The 15,447-nt window shown below is 46.5% G+C and overlaps 1 protein-coding gene across 7 annotated transcripts in view; it reads left to right on the top strand.

Annotated features, from left to right (window-relative positions):
* Nucleotides 1-15,447, top strand: part of Rin2 (Ras and Rab interactor 2) — a 206,771-nt gene that overhangs the window by 178,289 nt on the left and 13,035 nt on the right. For all 7 annotated transcript variants that reach the window (XM_085833612.1, XM_029472237.2, XM_029472239.2 and 4 more), the window contains one exon: nucleotides 895-2,055. In XM_085833612.1, coding sequence (XP_085689738.1) covers nucleotides 895-2,055 — 1,161 coding nt within the window. The remainder of the gene's footprint in view (nucleotides 1-894; nucleotides 2,056-15,447) is intronic.

The following is a 15,447-nucleotide window of genomic DNA, read 5'->3' as shown; positions in this document are numbered from 1 at the left end:
GCTAGTAACCCCACCCCCACCCCACAGCAAGATTCTACCACACAGTGGCTGACAATACACACACAGTTCACCTGGTTTGACTTTACCCCAATGCTCTGGCAGAATCAGTATGAGTTTAACTTTAGTTAAATATTTTCCTCCTAGATGGAAAGAGAATTCTCTTAAGATTTTAGGACTTTGGTTTTTGGATAGGTTGACAATCAGACTACACAGTGTTTGATGTCTAGAACCTAATATGAACCACACTCACACACACACACACACACACACACACACACACACTCTGTATCCCATCCTACCCCCTGTAGGGATGGGACCCTCGAATGCCGTTTTTCCTCTTTGTTAGGTTTTAATGCTGAATCTGTAAAACCACAGATTGTGTAATATCCCCCAGGCCCAGCTGCTGGTCCTACCTCATAAAGGGGAACTTGGAGGCCAGATGGATTCCTTGGCTGGCCGCCGCCTCCTTGGAGGGCACCCGGGAGTAGATGGGAAAGGGTGGCATTGCTCTCTAGGCTAAGTGGAATTTTGAAAAGCACAGGCTCAGTAGTTCCCTGTCCTTTACGAGCTTATCCTGAACTTATTCCAGTTTTCTTTGTCCTTCTTACCTGTGTGAAGGGCTGGGCTGGAGCTGCCTGTTGGCTCAGCCAACCTTTCTCAAAGCTTTGAAGGTGAGAGGCCCCTGGTGGAGTCTCCCTGTGAACCCATAGCTGCCTTCATGCCTTTTCCAGTAAGGGAAAGGGGGGAGGGGAGGAGGATCAAAGGAAAAAAGCAGACCCCAAGTTAAGCCCCTGTTGCCCTACAGTGTGTGTGTGTGTGTGTGTGTGTGTGTGTGAAGGAATGTCCCAAGTGCACTATATTTACATTCTTGTCTTTGCTGATAATGACTTACAGATTTTTGGAGCTCCTCGGCAGACAACAAACCCCCAAACTCCCCACCTCCCCATAGGCCTCTTCCCTCAGCCGGCATCTGCCCTGCCTCCTTGCGTCAGCTCTGCCTTATAAATGGAGTGCATTCTATAAAAACCAGGACGCCTTCGGAGCTGGAGTGCAGCCAGACCAACGGAGCCTTGTGTTTTATTAATCCTCTTTTCTTGAAAGTGCACAGCCAGGACCTCAGCACAGGCCCAAAGCGGCCGAGCACAAGGACTCCCAACGCGAATGGCACCGAGAGACCTCGGTCCCCCCCACCCAGGCCCCCGCCACCCGCTATTAATAGTCTGCACACAAGCCCTGGGCTATCCAGGACTGAACCCCAGACGAGCATGCCAGAAACAGTCAACCATAGCAAACATGGGAACGTAGCTCTGCTTGGAACAAAACCAACTCCCATCCCTCCACCCCGGCTGAAGAAGCAGGCTTCTTTTTTGGAAGCAGAAAGCAGCGCCAAGACCTTGACTGCCCGCCGGCCCAGCCGGAGCTCGGAGCCGGAGCCCGAGCTAGAGCTGGAGTTAGAGATGGGCACAGCTGGGCACGCAGGTGGAGCCCCGCCTAGGGACGCCCCCGGGGATTGCACAAGGGCGCCGCCGCCCGGCTCTGAATCACAGCCACCACCGTGCCATGGAGCCAGGCAGAGGCTGAGCGACATGAGCCTTTCCACTTCCTCCTCCGACTCGCTGGAGTTCGACCGGAGCATGCCTCTGTATGGGTATGAGGCCGACACTACCAGCAGCCTGGAGGACTACGAAGGGGAGAGTGACCAAGAGACCATGGCACCTCCCATCAAGTCCAAAAAGAAGAGGAACAGCTCTTTTGTGCTGCCCAAGCTTGTCAAGTCCCAGTTGCGAAAGATGAGCGGGGTGTTCAGCTCCTTCATGACCCCTGAGAAGCGGATGGTCCGCAGGATCGCCGAGCTGTCCCGGGACAAATGCACCTATTTTGGGTGCTTGGTGCAGGACTACGTGAGCTTCCTGAAGGAGAACAAGGAGTGCCATGTGTCCAGCACCGATATGCTGCAGACCATCCGGCAGTTTATGACCCAGGTCAAGAACTATTTGTCTCAGAGCTCTGAACTGGACCCCCCTATTGAGTCACTGATCCCAGAAGACCAAATTGGTAAGTGCCCTTCTACCCACTTCAAATGTAAGATGTGCTGTAACCCTTGTCAGCCGGTGTGTCCTGTAAGTTGTCTGGGATGAAGTTTACCCTGGAGTTCCACATGACACACTCTCCCATCTGAATTGAATGGAAAGATCTCCCTTTTAAGGCAGATGCTACACACCAAGCTTCAGATGTTTAGAACTGCAGAAGGATTCTACCCAGGGGTGGGGGTTGTACCACTTTGGAAGGTCCCAGTTGCTGCCTGCGCTTGCTCTATGCGTGTGACACATCTGTTGAGCATTTTCTGGCTGTGCATCCCTCTGTAACCTGCATGCTTATTGACAGTATTTTCACTGTCTTTCCAGAGGTTGTGGGTGCTTTTGTTTTGTAGCATATGCTAGGAGTATGAAGACTAGGGGCGAGGTGGGGGGAGCACACCTGTGTCCAAGCCCTCAGCCCAGAGAAAAGAACACAGACCAACCCTCGGGGACCTTGTTCCTGTCCAGCCTCAAGTGGACCTCCCTGTTGGTTTTCACCCCACAGAGTCTGTATTAGGCAGTGTGGGAAGAAACAAGAAATAGGAAAGAGAAGTGTATTTGGTGTACCTTTAAGTGACATAATTTGAAGATCACATGAAAGGCTTTCTCTCCAGAGTCAAGGGGAAATGCTTTCTTTGTAACCTCACAGAAGGGCTGAATTGTTACTTTGGTAAGCATCTTGCCAAGGCAAATTTGAATTTGGCAAGCAGTCTTTTTTTCCAGGGCGGGAGTAGCCAGGGTTTTTGTAGTTGTTGTTGTTGCTGCTGCTGCTGTTGATGGTGTTGTTGTTTTGTTTTAGTTTCAGGCATTGACTCTTAAAAGGTTAATTTCAGAGACTTCATTCAGTGGGCAGCAACAGCCAAGAGTTTACAAACATTTCCATGGTTTAGCTAAACCCAGATTTCTTCTTTCTGATTGGGTGTGTTTGTCAAAAGTAGTAAACAGTGTGTGGTAGAGCATGTGTTTCTCTCTCTCTCTCTCTCTCTCACTCTCTCTCTCTCTCTCTCTCTCTCTCTCTCAATTTGAGCAGTTCTTTGAAATTTGGTCACAAAAGACTCAAAGCCTTGTTTGTTTTCTTGTGGGACTCTGACCTAGCCCAGGGTTCTGTTTGGGCGTGGCTAAAGGAGCTAGGGTGCTCTGGAGAAAGTGGCTGAAAGGAATGTGTCTTTGTGCTTCGCCTAAGAATGGAAAGCATTTCGGGAGACTTCTGCACGATGCAGAATATCCACACAAGTTCCCTCTTTCCCCTGCAGCCCCAAGAGTCTTCTCTCTCCTGAAGACCCCCCTCCAACATCATGTTTACAGGAACCCCTAGTAAGAAAGGAAACCCATCTCTATAGAGCCTCCCATTTGAACGAGAAGCCTGAACAGGCTGCTTCAGTGAGCACTCTCCTCCCCTTCCATACACACCCTAGTCAAAATGCTTTCTATCTCTTGAGGGATGGAGGAAGGCAGATTGTATGCCAGCCCACACCATCTAGTAGCCGGTAAGTTCAGAGCTTGAACTGGTATGAAGCTCTGTACTTAGTGGCCCAGACCAGCCTCGAACCACCAATTCTCCAGCCTCAGCTCCCAAGCCCCTGCGGTGCCAGCCCTACTGCATGTGTTTGTCCTAACGGAGGAGGAGTTGTGACAGTTTGCTAGCCCTATGCTGTGGCTAAAACATATATAAAAAACCAATTCCAGGACAGCCAGGGCTATACAGAGAAACCCTGTCTCGAAAAAAAACCAAAAACCAAACCAAAACAAAACAAACCAAAACAAAACCACAAAGCATCAAACATTGTTGTGCTTTTCTATTGGTTTTGCTGTTGATTGGTTGGTTGTTTAGTTGTTCGGTTTTGTTTTAAGTCAGAAGTCTAGCTGTATTTCTTAGCCTGGCTGCACAGTCAAGAGTCCAGCCACCCTGCTTAGTTTCAGGGCTAGTTGGGAGTACAGAGATGTGCTGCCATACCCAGCCTGCTTTGGGATGTTTTGTATTTTCTTAACATTTGCCTGAAGGCGGGCAGTTTTTTCCGGTTGCTTCATGAATGAAAACCATAGTGTTTTGAAAGGACATTGAAGAGCACCAGACTTTTGAAAGTAAGGAGAAGGCTAGTGTTGCAGAGGTCAGCCTGAGGGCCACACCAAGGGGGAAGAAGTCGATCCTGGTTATTAGAAAGCCAGTCAGTCCCCTTCTATGTGGAAGTGACTAAATTAGGACTCTGATGAGAACTTTGAGTTAACCCGACATTTCCCTATGTTGAAGGGCTGGGTGGCTTCCTATGGACTTGTTGATACAATGACAGTTTTGAGACTCTTTATCCAATATTGGTATATTTCTGCATATATTGTTCAGCATTTGCAAGTTCCGAAAGAGGCCAGGTTGTGTAGAGCTATGTATGGGCCTGGACCTGTAGGGGAGTGGTATGCAGCCCAGGTCTTCTGATCTCCGGTGCTCTGGTGAGTGAATGTGTGTGTGTGTGTGTGTGTGTGTGTGTGTGTGCTTGTGCATACATGCTTGTTCCCACATCTCACTATCTCACTTCCTGGAAGGAATGCAGTAATCTTCGTTGTAAGCTATCTGCAGAATCTCAAGCCTCAAATTTGTTCTGAACAGGTGTCTGAGTACGGAGAAAGCTTTTCAGGAATGTCATCTGGGTTTCTCTGCTTCAAAAGAATTTCTTCCTGTCTTCCTTTCTCACAACTTCTGGGGGACCAAATATAGGAGATGGGAATTCTAACTTAATCCCAGACTTACAGAAGGTTCACTCCGAAGCCAAGGAAGTGAGAGGAGGTGGTTCATGGGTTAATCCCTGGAGAATCAGAGCTGTCATTCACAGGTGAAGTGACCTCATGAATTCTGTGGACAAGGATCTCCTCGGTGTGTGCAGCCAGTGCTGGTACCGCCTTCCAAGGCTGGTTCTTTAGGAGATGGGGTGGGTGGGAGGAGAGGTCTCAGCCGTTCTCACTTTGTTCAAGTGCCTACTGCTCTCCTTTCGAGTGTTTTTTACTCAAGTGTCAAGTTTTCTTTTTGCAGTGAGTCAATGTCAAAAATAAAAAGCTGCCACTGTCTGTGGCCATGTCCTAAAATGGGGAATTTTCATTCTACTGAGACTGTCCCAAATCCCTGCCCTTTAGTGGGTCTTGAGTATATATAGTTGCCCAGCATCAGCTTGGTAAGTCTGTTGAACAATGAGGGTGTGACCCTCTCTCTCTTCTTTCTAAGCCCACCAATGGGCTTTCTTCTGGGCAGCTTTCACTCGGTCTCCCACCTCCCACCCCGAGGTGGGAGAGGGATGAACAAGCCAATGTTTTAAAAAGAACAGGACACACTTCAAGGCTTTACCCAAAGCTCTGCAGTCAGTTCTTAACTGGCAGAGGGAGTCATACTCCTAACTGGGATCCCATGGTATGAAGGACCACAGTGGATGAGTGTGACCATACATTTACTCCAAAAGTCATTCCTTGTTGGTATCCTTGCTTTGGTTTCTGACTGCCAATGAGAGAGAGGGAATCCATATTATCTTGGTTTATTTTTTTTAATCTATTTGCCAAACTTATAGCAATATTGGGTGCTTTAATTTTAGTAGAACGGTCTTTCCCTTTTGACTTGATATCAGCCTTGGGGAACTCTTCCTGTCTTTAAGTTTCATTTCAAGAAAAGCAAAATTTGTCTAACTCTGAAAATGTTAGTAGCCCTCAGAGTTTCTATTTCAAAGAAAATGTTCACCACAGATGACTAATTCTGGCAAAACATCCAACTCTCCATATTCCTAACAATTAACAGTGAAAAACGAGACAATATCATGTTTTCTTTAATTGCCATAAACTAAAACATGCTTTTTTTCAAAGAGAATTTCAGTTCTTTGAAGAAGCATCCTTAAACTCAATTCCCACATTTGTCACAGAGCACATCGATTTCTGTATTCAAGAGTGATTTTGTTTTTTGATCTTTGTTGTTGTTTGTTGGTTTCCCCGGAGAGGCGCTGCTGAAATGTGTTTGAACTGCCTGGAATGAAGAACTCGTAAAAAGGGAACATTGAGAGCCTGGTGCAGGGACACTCACCTACAGTCCCAGCTATAGGAGGCTGAAGCAGGAGGATTACTTTAGCCCCAGGGTCAGATGTTGATCTGGGCTACCTAGTGAGAAACCCCACCTCTAAAAAGGGGAGGTCACATGTCATTTTTCCAAGTTAAGCAACCACTGCTACTTTGGTTCAGAGTCTGGCAAAGGTTTTTGGTTTGGTTTTGTATCACTTGGGGTTGCTGTTTGTTGTTTTGAGTGAAGCCATTGTGTTTTGTTTTGTTTTTAATGTGTTTGTTTTGTTTCATATAGGGGTTCCATTTTTGTTTTGGCTCCTTGGGAGGTCGGGGGGGAAGTCTCCGTTGGCTTGGAAGTTGTCATGTAGACAAAGCTGGAACTCATTATGTACAGTCTGGAGCTCACTAGGTAGACCAGGCTAGAACTCACTATGTAGACCAGGCTGGCTTCAAATATGTGGCTTTCACCTCAGCCTCTGTTTCTGCCTCTCAAGTTCTGCTGATTTGGTGCTATTTTAAATGCGTGTTCAAGTCAGGTGCAAGTTACAATGTCTAATGTAATGATCATAAATGCACAATGTGATTTAAGATCTTAAATTATTTGCTTCTTAAAAAGCCATTCTGAGTCATGTGGCAAGAGGGATGCTAGTGCCAAACTGAGATTAAAACCTTGTATCTTCTGACTGTTAATCTAGTACTTGTGACTCTGTCACCTGAAAGAATCAAGTGTCTTAAAGTTAAGAATTAGTACAGCAATGGGAGAAAGAGTGGCCACTTCTAGAATTTGAAAAAAAAATAGTCTATATTATTATTGAAGATTAGTTTAAATGCGAAATAATTTTTATTCCCCACCTCAGTACTGAGGGTTGAATTTAGAGCCTGGCACACAGTAGGCAAGCATAAGCCCTCATTTTTCTTTTTATTTTGAAACAGGGGCTTAATAAGTTGCCTGGGCTGGCATTGAATTTATTCTGCAGCCCAGAATGGCCCTGACTCATGATCCTCTTGTCTCAGCCTCCCAAGTAGCTGGGATTACAGGCATGTACTACCAAGTTCAGCTTCATTCTTACTTTAGAATATCAAAATTCAATCTGTTGTGTTATAGCAGCCACAAGAAGGCTCACCACCCCGTAGCTGAGAGCCTGTGAGCATAAGTCAGCCACTCCATGATATTCCACCCAAGGAACCTCCAACTCTGCCATTTCCAATGCCCTGCTCAGAGGTTCAAAGTGTGGATTGAATTACAGAGCAAGGCATGTCTGTACTAGATGGTTTGCTGGGCTAGACAGTTCTGCCTCTTGGGCAAGAAACCCAGGGAAAAGAGGAGTTTGTACCAGAACTGAAGGGTGTGAGTCAGGGGCCCTAAGTTGCCACACTGATTGACTAGAAGAATTACAGTTTGCTCTCCCACTACACTACTCACAACGAGAATAATTCCAATTGGCCGTGTCAGCAAAGTGGGCTGGTGCACAGGCTGAGGCTTCAGTGGTCTGCAGGGCTGACCTCCAGTCCAGCCTCACAAGCTCAGCGTCTGAGCAGGGGACAGGCGCACTTCCTCTTCTTCCCTGACTTGGTTTTTTTTTTTTTTTTTTTTCTGATCTTTTACTGGAAGACCCTGAAATCAGCCCTAGAGATTCCTTATGTGAGATACTACCTGGATCAAGCCCATATGTTTTCATAGTGGCCTTCACTGAAACTTACCAAATGGGCAAAACTTAAAGTGAGAGGCTTGGAAAAGTGACTAAGCATGCACTACTCCTTCAGTGAACTCAAGTTCAGTCCCCAGAACTCATCTCAGGTGGTTTACCACCTCCTGTAAGGGATTTGATGCCCTCTGCTGGCCTCCTGGGGTACCTGCACTTATGTGTATATACCCACACAGAGATACACACGAATACACGTAATTTTTAAAAAAGTAAGTGAATCACAATGCCAGTACATGCCATCTGTCTATTGATACCTTCTTGGCTGGGCTGGTATAAAGCGTTATGGTGGAGGAGTCAAAGTGCGTGTGGATGATGTGCCTATGGCAAAGCATATGTTCCAAGACACCCCAGCAGAGCTGCAGGGGAGACTGTCCCATACCTGGCAATGATGCCATCAGCATTAGGTATCGGTGATCTTCAGGAGTAAGGAGACACATCATTATGTCGGTACCCAAAGGAAGGGTTTTCTGTTTAACACTTGGATATGTGTTACCTGGAAGATCTGTGCTGAGTCAGTTCCAGTGACGTTTCCCTAGGTGAGATCTTCAGAAGAGTTCCTGTCAAGGAAAAAACCTAACTTTCCCAGTGTCTTGGCAACAGCCACAGATAACACTGAGGGCTGAGGCTGCTGCAGTGAGAGAGGTAGGCGAATGGAAAATGTCATTGGAATCCAAGCTGCGAAAAACTAGAGCAGACCCAGGAGGAGCTTGTGAGAAGGTCCAGAAACACAGAGAGAGGTCCTGTCCGGTCCTAGAGTCGACAGAATGGAGTAGGTGCAGCGATGTAATCTGGGCTTCTCCAGTCACCCCACCCAAACCTGCGCTAGTGATGGGTTGACCCCACCCTTTGACCCACACTCAGTGGAAGGCTTGGGTATCCTCCTAGCCCCTGCACTGTGCCATGTTTCCTCATCCAAAATAAGGCTGGGTTCACTTCCCCTGCTGGGATGGATACATGACCACCCAAGATATCTAACTCTCTCTGCTTTCCACGATGTTAGATGGGAACAAAATGAGGCTGTGATAAAACTCTAGAAGAACCAAAGCACAGAGAAGCTAGAAAGCCTCAGACCCTCAGTTTTTTTAGCAGAGGGGAGGAGCTGACAGGGATGAGTATCTGAGCAAGGGAAGGCAGTGACCAGGAAAGCAGAGGGCTTTTAAACTAACCACAATTAATATTAAAATGCAAAACAACCCCCCCCCACAACCTGAATCCATAGACCTGGAGTCTCTTCAGAAGCATCACCTGTTCCAAGGGAAGTGTGAATTTAGCATCCTTAATAGGTATTCAATGCACAGTGGGTACTCATGGTATGGGACCTCACCAAGTCCTCTCAGCAGTTCTGTTGTGAAGCTGGGGAAGCCTGATAACAGATGAGAGAACTGAGCTAGGGGAAAGCCCGTCTCCCTCAAGGTCACACATTTAAAGAGTGGACATGTATACTTTATGCCTGCCAGGCAACCTCAGTAAATAGCCTTCTGCTTCCCTTGGCTACACACTCTGCTGAGAGAAACTTCTCCGCTGAAAGGCGGGAGTGCGGGCTGTGTCACTGGAAAAGCTGAGGCCGGACCCCTGGGTTGGGAGTCTCTGCTTGATGGCTGATCACCTGCATGTGTGTTCTGGTCACAGCACCTGCTTGCTGCCCTTTCTTCCCATATAACAAGGTGTGGTGTACATTGCTGTGCCTTGACTCTTGACAGTTGCTGCCCATGTGATATTCAGTGGCCAGAACATCTGGCTTCAGACTTTCTCATCCTACTACAGTGGTTTTCCAGGTCGGTGAGGAAGGCTGAGAAATGAATGCCCACTCTACCCTCTAGGCGCAGCGGCTAGAAACACTTCCAAGGTACCTCAGCCCAGTATCTTAGAATCCTCAGCTGCCTTCAGTTGTTACAGAGCCTCCTATTGGTTGTTCTCCTTCCCTTTCTGGGATCATCTCCTATGCTGACCAACCACACTCAAACCCTTGTCTTAGGTTCACCTTCTGTGAGACCCTCAAGCTAAGCCAGCCAGGGATTCTGTGCCCATTTTAGTCAGGGCTGTTGAAAGCCACACAAATGCTCAACCCACACTAGTCTTCACCCAGGCTCCAGTCCTCTCTCTAACAATCCCATCAAAGCAATGTGTGTTAGTGCATGAGAAAAAGACATCCCAATTCACTGTCAACTTCTTGCACAGTGGAAGGCCCACGGTGCACCTGTCCAAATCCTGGGAAAGGAGCAACGTACTTTATGCCTCATCTCCCACTTCCTTGGACTAGCTTCTAAACTTCAGGCCCGACCTGAGAATGACCTAGTTCCTGCTTGACAGGGCTAACAATGAGAGTTCACAGGTAATCCTAAAACAGGAACTACACAGACAAGCACCAGTTGTATGTTAGAACTGTAAATGTTTAAATTCTACAACTCAACTTTCCTACAAAAGCGCCTCAGATTGCTACCAAGTGTTAGTTTCTCGTTCTGACACTTTCATCCTTTCTAACTAACCAGAATTCTAGGGTGAGAGTCAACCAAGAAGCTGTATAAGCTAATCTCCTATTATCTTTGTCAAGTAGCTTTCTTGGTATTTCTTTTACCCAGAAAAGGCCTTTAAGGGTTATAGCCTAAGCCTGCCTCTGCTTCTGTTCTCTCTGCTTCCTGGTCTTCCCAGATAATAAGCAAGTAGACACTGAGCTCCCACTGACAGAGACAGAACCACCTCATTCACCACGATGGACTGTGCCCCCTCAAACTGCAAACCAAAGTAAACCCTTCCTACCTGAAGACTTTTTTCTGTCAGGTATTCTGTTACTGTGGTTAGAAAAGTAACTAAGACAAGGACTCCCGGTCCATGTTATTTATTTAAACTCTGGTTACTGTTAGAATCCCTTCAAGGGTATCAATCGCCATTTTGTATCATTTAAATAGTCTCCAGCTCAGTCAGGCTCAGACTAATGGTTAGTGTATGACATTGCGTGAACCATTCTGAACATTCTGTTTGTTTGTTGTTGTTGTTGTTTTGTTTTGTTTTGTTTTTTCGAGACAGGGTTTCTCTGTATAGCCCTGGCTATCCTGGAACTCACTTTGTAGACCAGGCTGGCCTTGAACTCAGAAATCCGCCTGCCTCTGCCTCCCGAGTGCTGAGATTAAAGGCGTGTGCCACCACCGCCCGGCTATTCTGAACATTCTGAAGAGAGTCTAGATGTTAACAGTAAAAAGTAAAGTCAGTTGGTCATGGCACTTAAGAAGGTGGAGCTGGACTGGTGGCTGGGTGTAATGGCCTCCCGTGCTGCTGCTACGATGGGCTTCATTGCAAGTCACCCTTTTCTCTGGGGTTCTCATGGCTGCCTGGCCAGCAGTGGGTAAGCAGAAAGCTCACAAGCAAAGCCAGTGTTTTATAGAGGCAGCCGGTGTTTCTTCTGCTGTCTCCACCCTCTGAATATATCTGTAGCTCAGACAGATGGAAAAGGGGAAGACTCTTTCTCCCCTCTTATTGCTTGTTTTGAAACGCAGTCTCATGGAGCCCAGGTTGGCCATTAGATTGCTACATAGCTGAGGCTGGCCTTGAACTTCTGACCCCTGCTGCCTTCTCCCAAGTGTTCTGTCTCTCTCTTTCCTTCTTCCTTTCTTTCTCTTTTTTTAAAGATTTATTTATTTATTTATTTATTTATTATGTATATGAGTACGCTGCAGCTGTCTTCAGACACACAACAAGACAGCATCAAATCCCATTACAGATGATTGTGAGCCACACCATGTGGTGGCTGGGAATTGAACTCAGGACTTCTGGAAGAGCAGTCAGTGCTCTTAACCAAAACCATCTCTCTAGCCCCTGTCTCTGTTTCTTCATAGAGAGTGAATCAGTTTACTACATTAATTAGCAATGAGACAAGGAGAACCAACATAGTCTTTGCTGCCTCCCACTTAGGGATAGTCTATGGGACCACTTGTTTGGACCCCTGTTTTCATAAACCTTGTTTCCAGTTTGGGTCATTCAGAGGCTACAGCTAATATATGGTTTCTAAGGTCCAAAATATTACAGTTCAAACAGTTCTTTGGTTCGTTCCTTCTTTTCAACAGGTCAAGAGGATTTCTCTAGCCCTGGCTGTCTTGGAACTCTCTATGTAGACCAGGTTGGCTTCAAAGTCACAGAGAATAGCTAGTCTTTGCTTCCTAAGTGCTGGGATTATAAAGGCATGTACCACCAAGCCCAGTTGTTCTAGTGTTTTCTTATTACTAAAAAAGTAGAAGAAAAAGAGAGAGGAGGGGAGGGGAGGGGAGGGGAGGGGAGGGGAGGGGAGGGGAGGGGAGGGGAGGGGAGGGGAGGGGAGGGGAGGGGAGAGAGCATCAAAGAGTAGTTGGCTCTTCCTTTTTCGTTAATGGATATTTGTACTCTTCTGTTACACATGCTCTCTGTTGATGGAGTGCAGCTGCAGCCAACTTACCATCGACCATTGAGAACCCTTAAAGCGGGTGTTCCGGTTGCAATCCTGGCTCCCCCTCTTGCTGGCTGGTGACATGATTTCTTCCTCTGTGAAGTGATTATATAGACCTCCTACAGGGTTTGTTTGAGGATTTGAGGAGTCTATGAACAAAAAGTGTCTAGAATAGTGTTGCTGTTCTTTAGTAGGAAAGATGCGAGGTCCTCATGTTGGAATTAAAGCACACAGAGATGCTGGGAAACAGTAGAAAGGAACAAGTTGGTAATCTACAAGAGCTGTGAGCACTGCCGCTGGTTTGGTTTGTTTTGGTTTTTGGTCTGGGCTCGGCCTCATTCTGAGAGGTCCTGTTTCTTATGTTCCGCAAATGATTTTGCTCTCTTGCTTAAGAGCAGAAACTCTGGTTTCTTGCTGGAGAGAAGCAGTGGGGTCACTCGGTGGGGTCAATGGTCATTCCTTTTATTTCAAACCCTCCCCACACTCACCCACAAATCGAGGGTTTGGTAAGGGTGGGCGGTAAGAGCACAGCCATGAAAAGAAAGCAGAGAGACCAGTCTTAGTTTTAAAGTGTGGTCTTCAAAGAGATCAAATAAACAAAAACCTCAGAGAAATGCCTAATACTGTCAGTGACCATCATGTATGTCTGAAGTCACTGTGTTTGGCAAAAGAATTTGTCCACAGGGTTGCCAAATATGAGGAGATGGAAAGTCCCAAGTCTCAAATCCTCCTTCTTGAGGATAGAAGAGTGTGTGGGTGCTTACGAATAAGGTGTTCTAAGGTGTGGAGAGAGGCGTTCACAGACAAGGAAGCTGTTGGCCACCTGCACAGAAAACAGCAGCTATTCTGGGAGTGGAGTGTTTGACCCTTTGTAGAAAATGGTCACCCATCAAACACCTGGCATGACCAGGCAGTGAGTCACTGGTTTCAACTGGTTTGAGCTAGACACATTTCAGAGAAATTCCTAGACAAATTCAGATTCCTGAAAACAAGGTAAATAAATAGTTGCACCATAGTGACCACACTTCAGTCATATTATCCATGGTGACACTAGTAGAGGCTTATTTCTTTACTGCATAGCTGAGTGACTTTTTAAATTTATTATTATTATTAATTCTTTAAGAATTTCCTTCAAGTCAAGATCTACCCTTTCTTTCGTACCCACCACCTCTACTCTGTTTCTCCTCCCCCTCCTCCTCTTCCTCCCCCTCCCCCTCCTCCTCTTCCTCCCCCTCTTCCTCTTCCTCCTCCTCCTCTTCCTCCCCCTCCTCCTCCTCCTTCTCTTTTTTTTAAAGAAGACACTATCTCTAGGTAGATGTCCTGGTCCTCTAATTCTTATAAGCTTTTCACCCCTTGAGTGACTTCTACAATCAGTGAAGAGTCAGCAAACCATAGAAGCTAAAGGGAGGACGATTGCTGTGAGTTTGAAGCTAGCTTGGTCTACACAGTAACAATTCCCAGGACAGCCTGGGCTACTAGCTAGAATCAAGTGAAATCAAAGGGTGGATTCAGGTGTCCCATCCATTTCAGCACCAGGAATTATTTTTTTTACTTTTGGGTTTTAAGGAAATAGGCTTCTCCTAACAAATTCCCACAGCCACACTACACCCAGCCCAACACTGAGCCCTGGCCACTTGGATAAATGGAAGAGGGAGCCTGATCAGTTTGCTGGGAATGAGCCTTCCATTGTCCTCACCCTCCAAGACCAGCCCAGAGCCATTTGGAGATAGTCTGTGTAACACTCAGGCACAGAGGTGACTGAGCTTATTCTGAAGTTACATGTTGCTCTGAGAGTCCCAGGTAAAAACTCCATGTTGTTTTTCCGTGTCTTCTGTCCACATGTGTATTTGCATGCATAAAATACACTAGTCTTAAGCACTGGGTCTCATACATAGACACTCAATTAGGCTAAGCTTCTCCATCCTCCTCACACATACCAAAGTGGCCCGATGGCCCCTCAGTTGGTTCCTACCCAAGGGCAACTGCCAACCTGACTTCTGAACCGTTGGCAAGCTATGCATTAGACTTTATAGAGATGAAAGGCTATGCCTACTATGCCTCTTTCACACCCAGTGTGGTATCTCAGAGTTTCACCCATGCTGTCTGTGAGCCGTGTGCTTCCTCACTGACTCAATGTTTCCCATTATCTGAGTCCCGTTGTAATATTCCACAGTGTGAATACATCCTATGCAGCCATTCTGTTGGACCAGGCTTTAGGTTCTTTCCAATTTGGAGCAATTATAAATAGCCCTGCTATGGACACTTATGTGCGTTCCTAATTCATGATTGGCATGCCCCACCCACTTCCTTGGTGACCTGTCTGCCAAGGTGCAGCTGACAGGTATTTATGAATGCCACTTTCAGAACCCTTGGATGAGGTAGACAAACTGGTCAGTGCTTCCAGAGTGACTTGAAATTTAAAATAAGAGATCACATACTTGGGGGTTGGAGGAGGGTGCGGCGCCAGTGGACGAGCGCATGCTTGTTATGCTTAAGGCCCTGAGCTTGACCCCTAGCCCACCAAAAAAGGAGAGAGAAAAAGAGATGATTAACCTTGAAAAGCTGCCTAAATGCTTGTTCCTTAAGCGAGCCATTAGATATTTATGGACATCCTCATCTGTAAAATATGCATAGCATAGTGTTAATGTTATGCAAAAGTAAGGAGCTGTTGCAAGGGATTGGGTTATAATTGGGTTGAATAGGAGGTAAAGTATTTGGATAGGGCTTAGCTCATCTAAGCACTCAATTGCTATTATTGATTGGGGGGGGTAATGATCGTACAGAGTAAGGTCAAAGAAGCTATGACACCACATAAGTTCATTGCCAGAACCAATGCAAACGAAGTGACCTGTTTAAGGTCTCACGTGAAGCCAGTGTGTTGCTTTGCTTTTGTGCTTCTATTTTTGGCCTTTAATTTTGTGGCTGCTCTGTCTTTAAACAAAGACAGAGTGTGGAAGTGGAGGAACAAAGGAAGACCTGGGCGGGGGAAATCTGATCGCTGTGGGATCCGCATTAATCTCAAGACTCCATACTGACCATGCAGGCACCGTCAGGCTGTTCTGTGACGTGCACACCTGGCTTGGATTAGCCCCCAGCCCACCCCACACCAGACTTCTAATAATAGATAGGCATTTGAATTCAGTATGATCTGACCCAATACCAAGAACTTCAGAGGCCAGAGAAATAACCCGACTCTTTCCAACCTTAGAAGTGGGTGGATCTGCGC

The sequence above is a fragment of the Mus caroli genome, unplaced genomic scaffold, assembly GCF_978045245.1.
Source record: "Mus caroli unplaced genomic scaffold, Mus_caroli_1 scaffold_2, whole genome shotgun sequence".
Classification (NCBI taxonomy): Eukaryota; Metazoa; Chordata; class Mammalia; order Rodentia; family Muridae; genus Mus; species Mus caroli.
The sequence above is the reverse complement of the archived record's forward strand: the minus strand, read 5'-3'. Positions and strand labels throughout refer to the sequence as shown.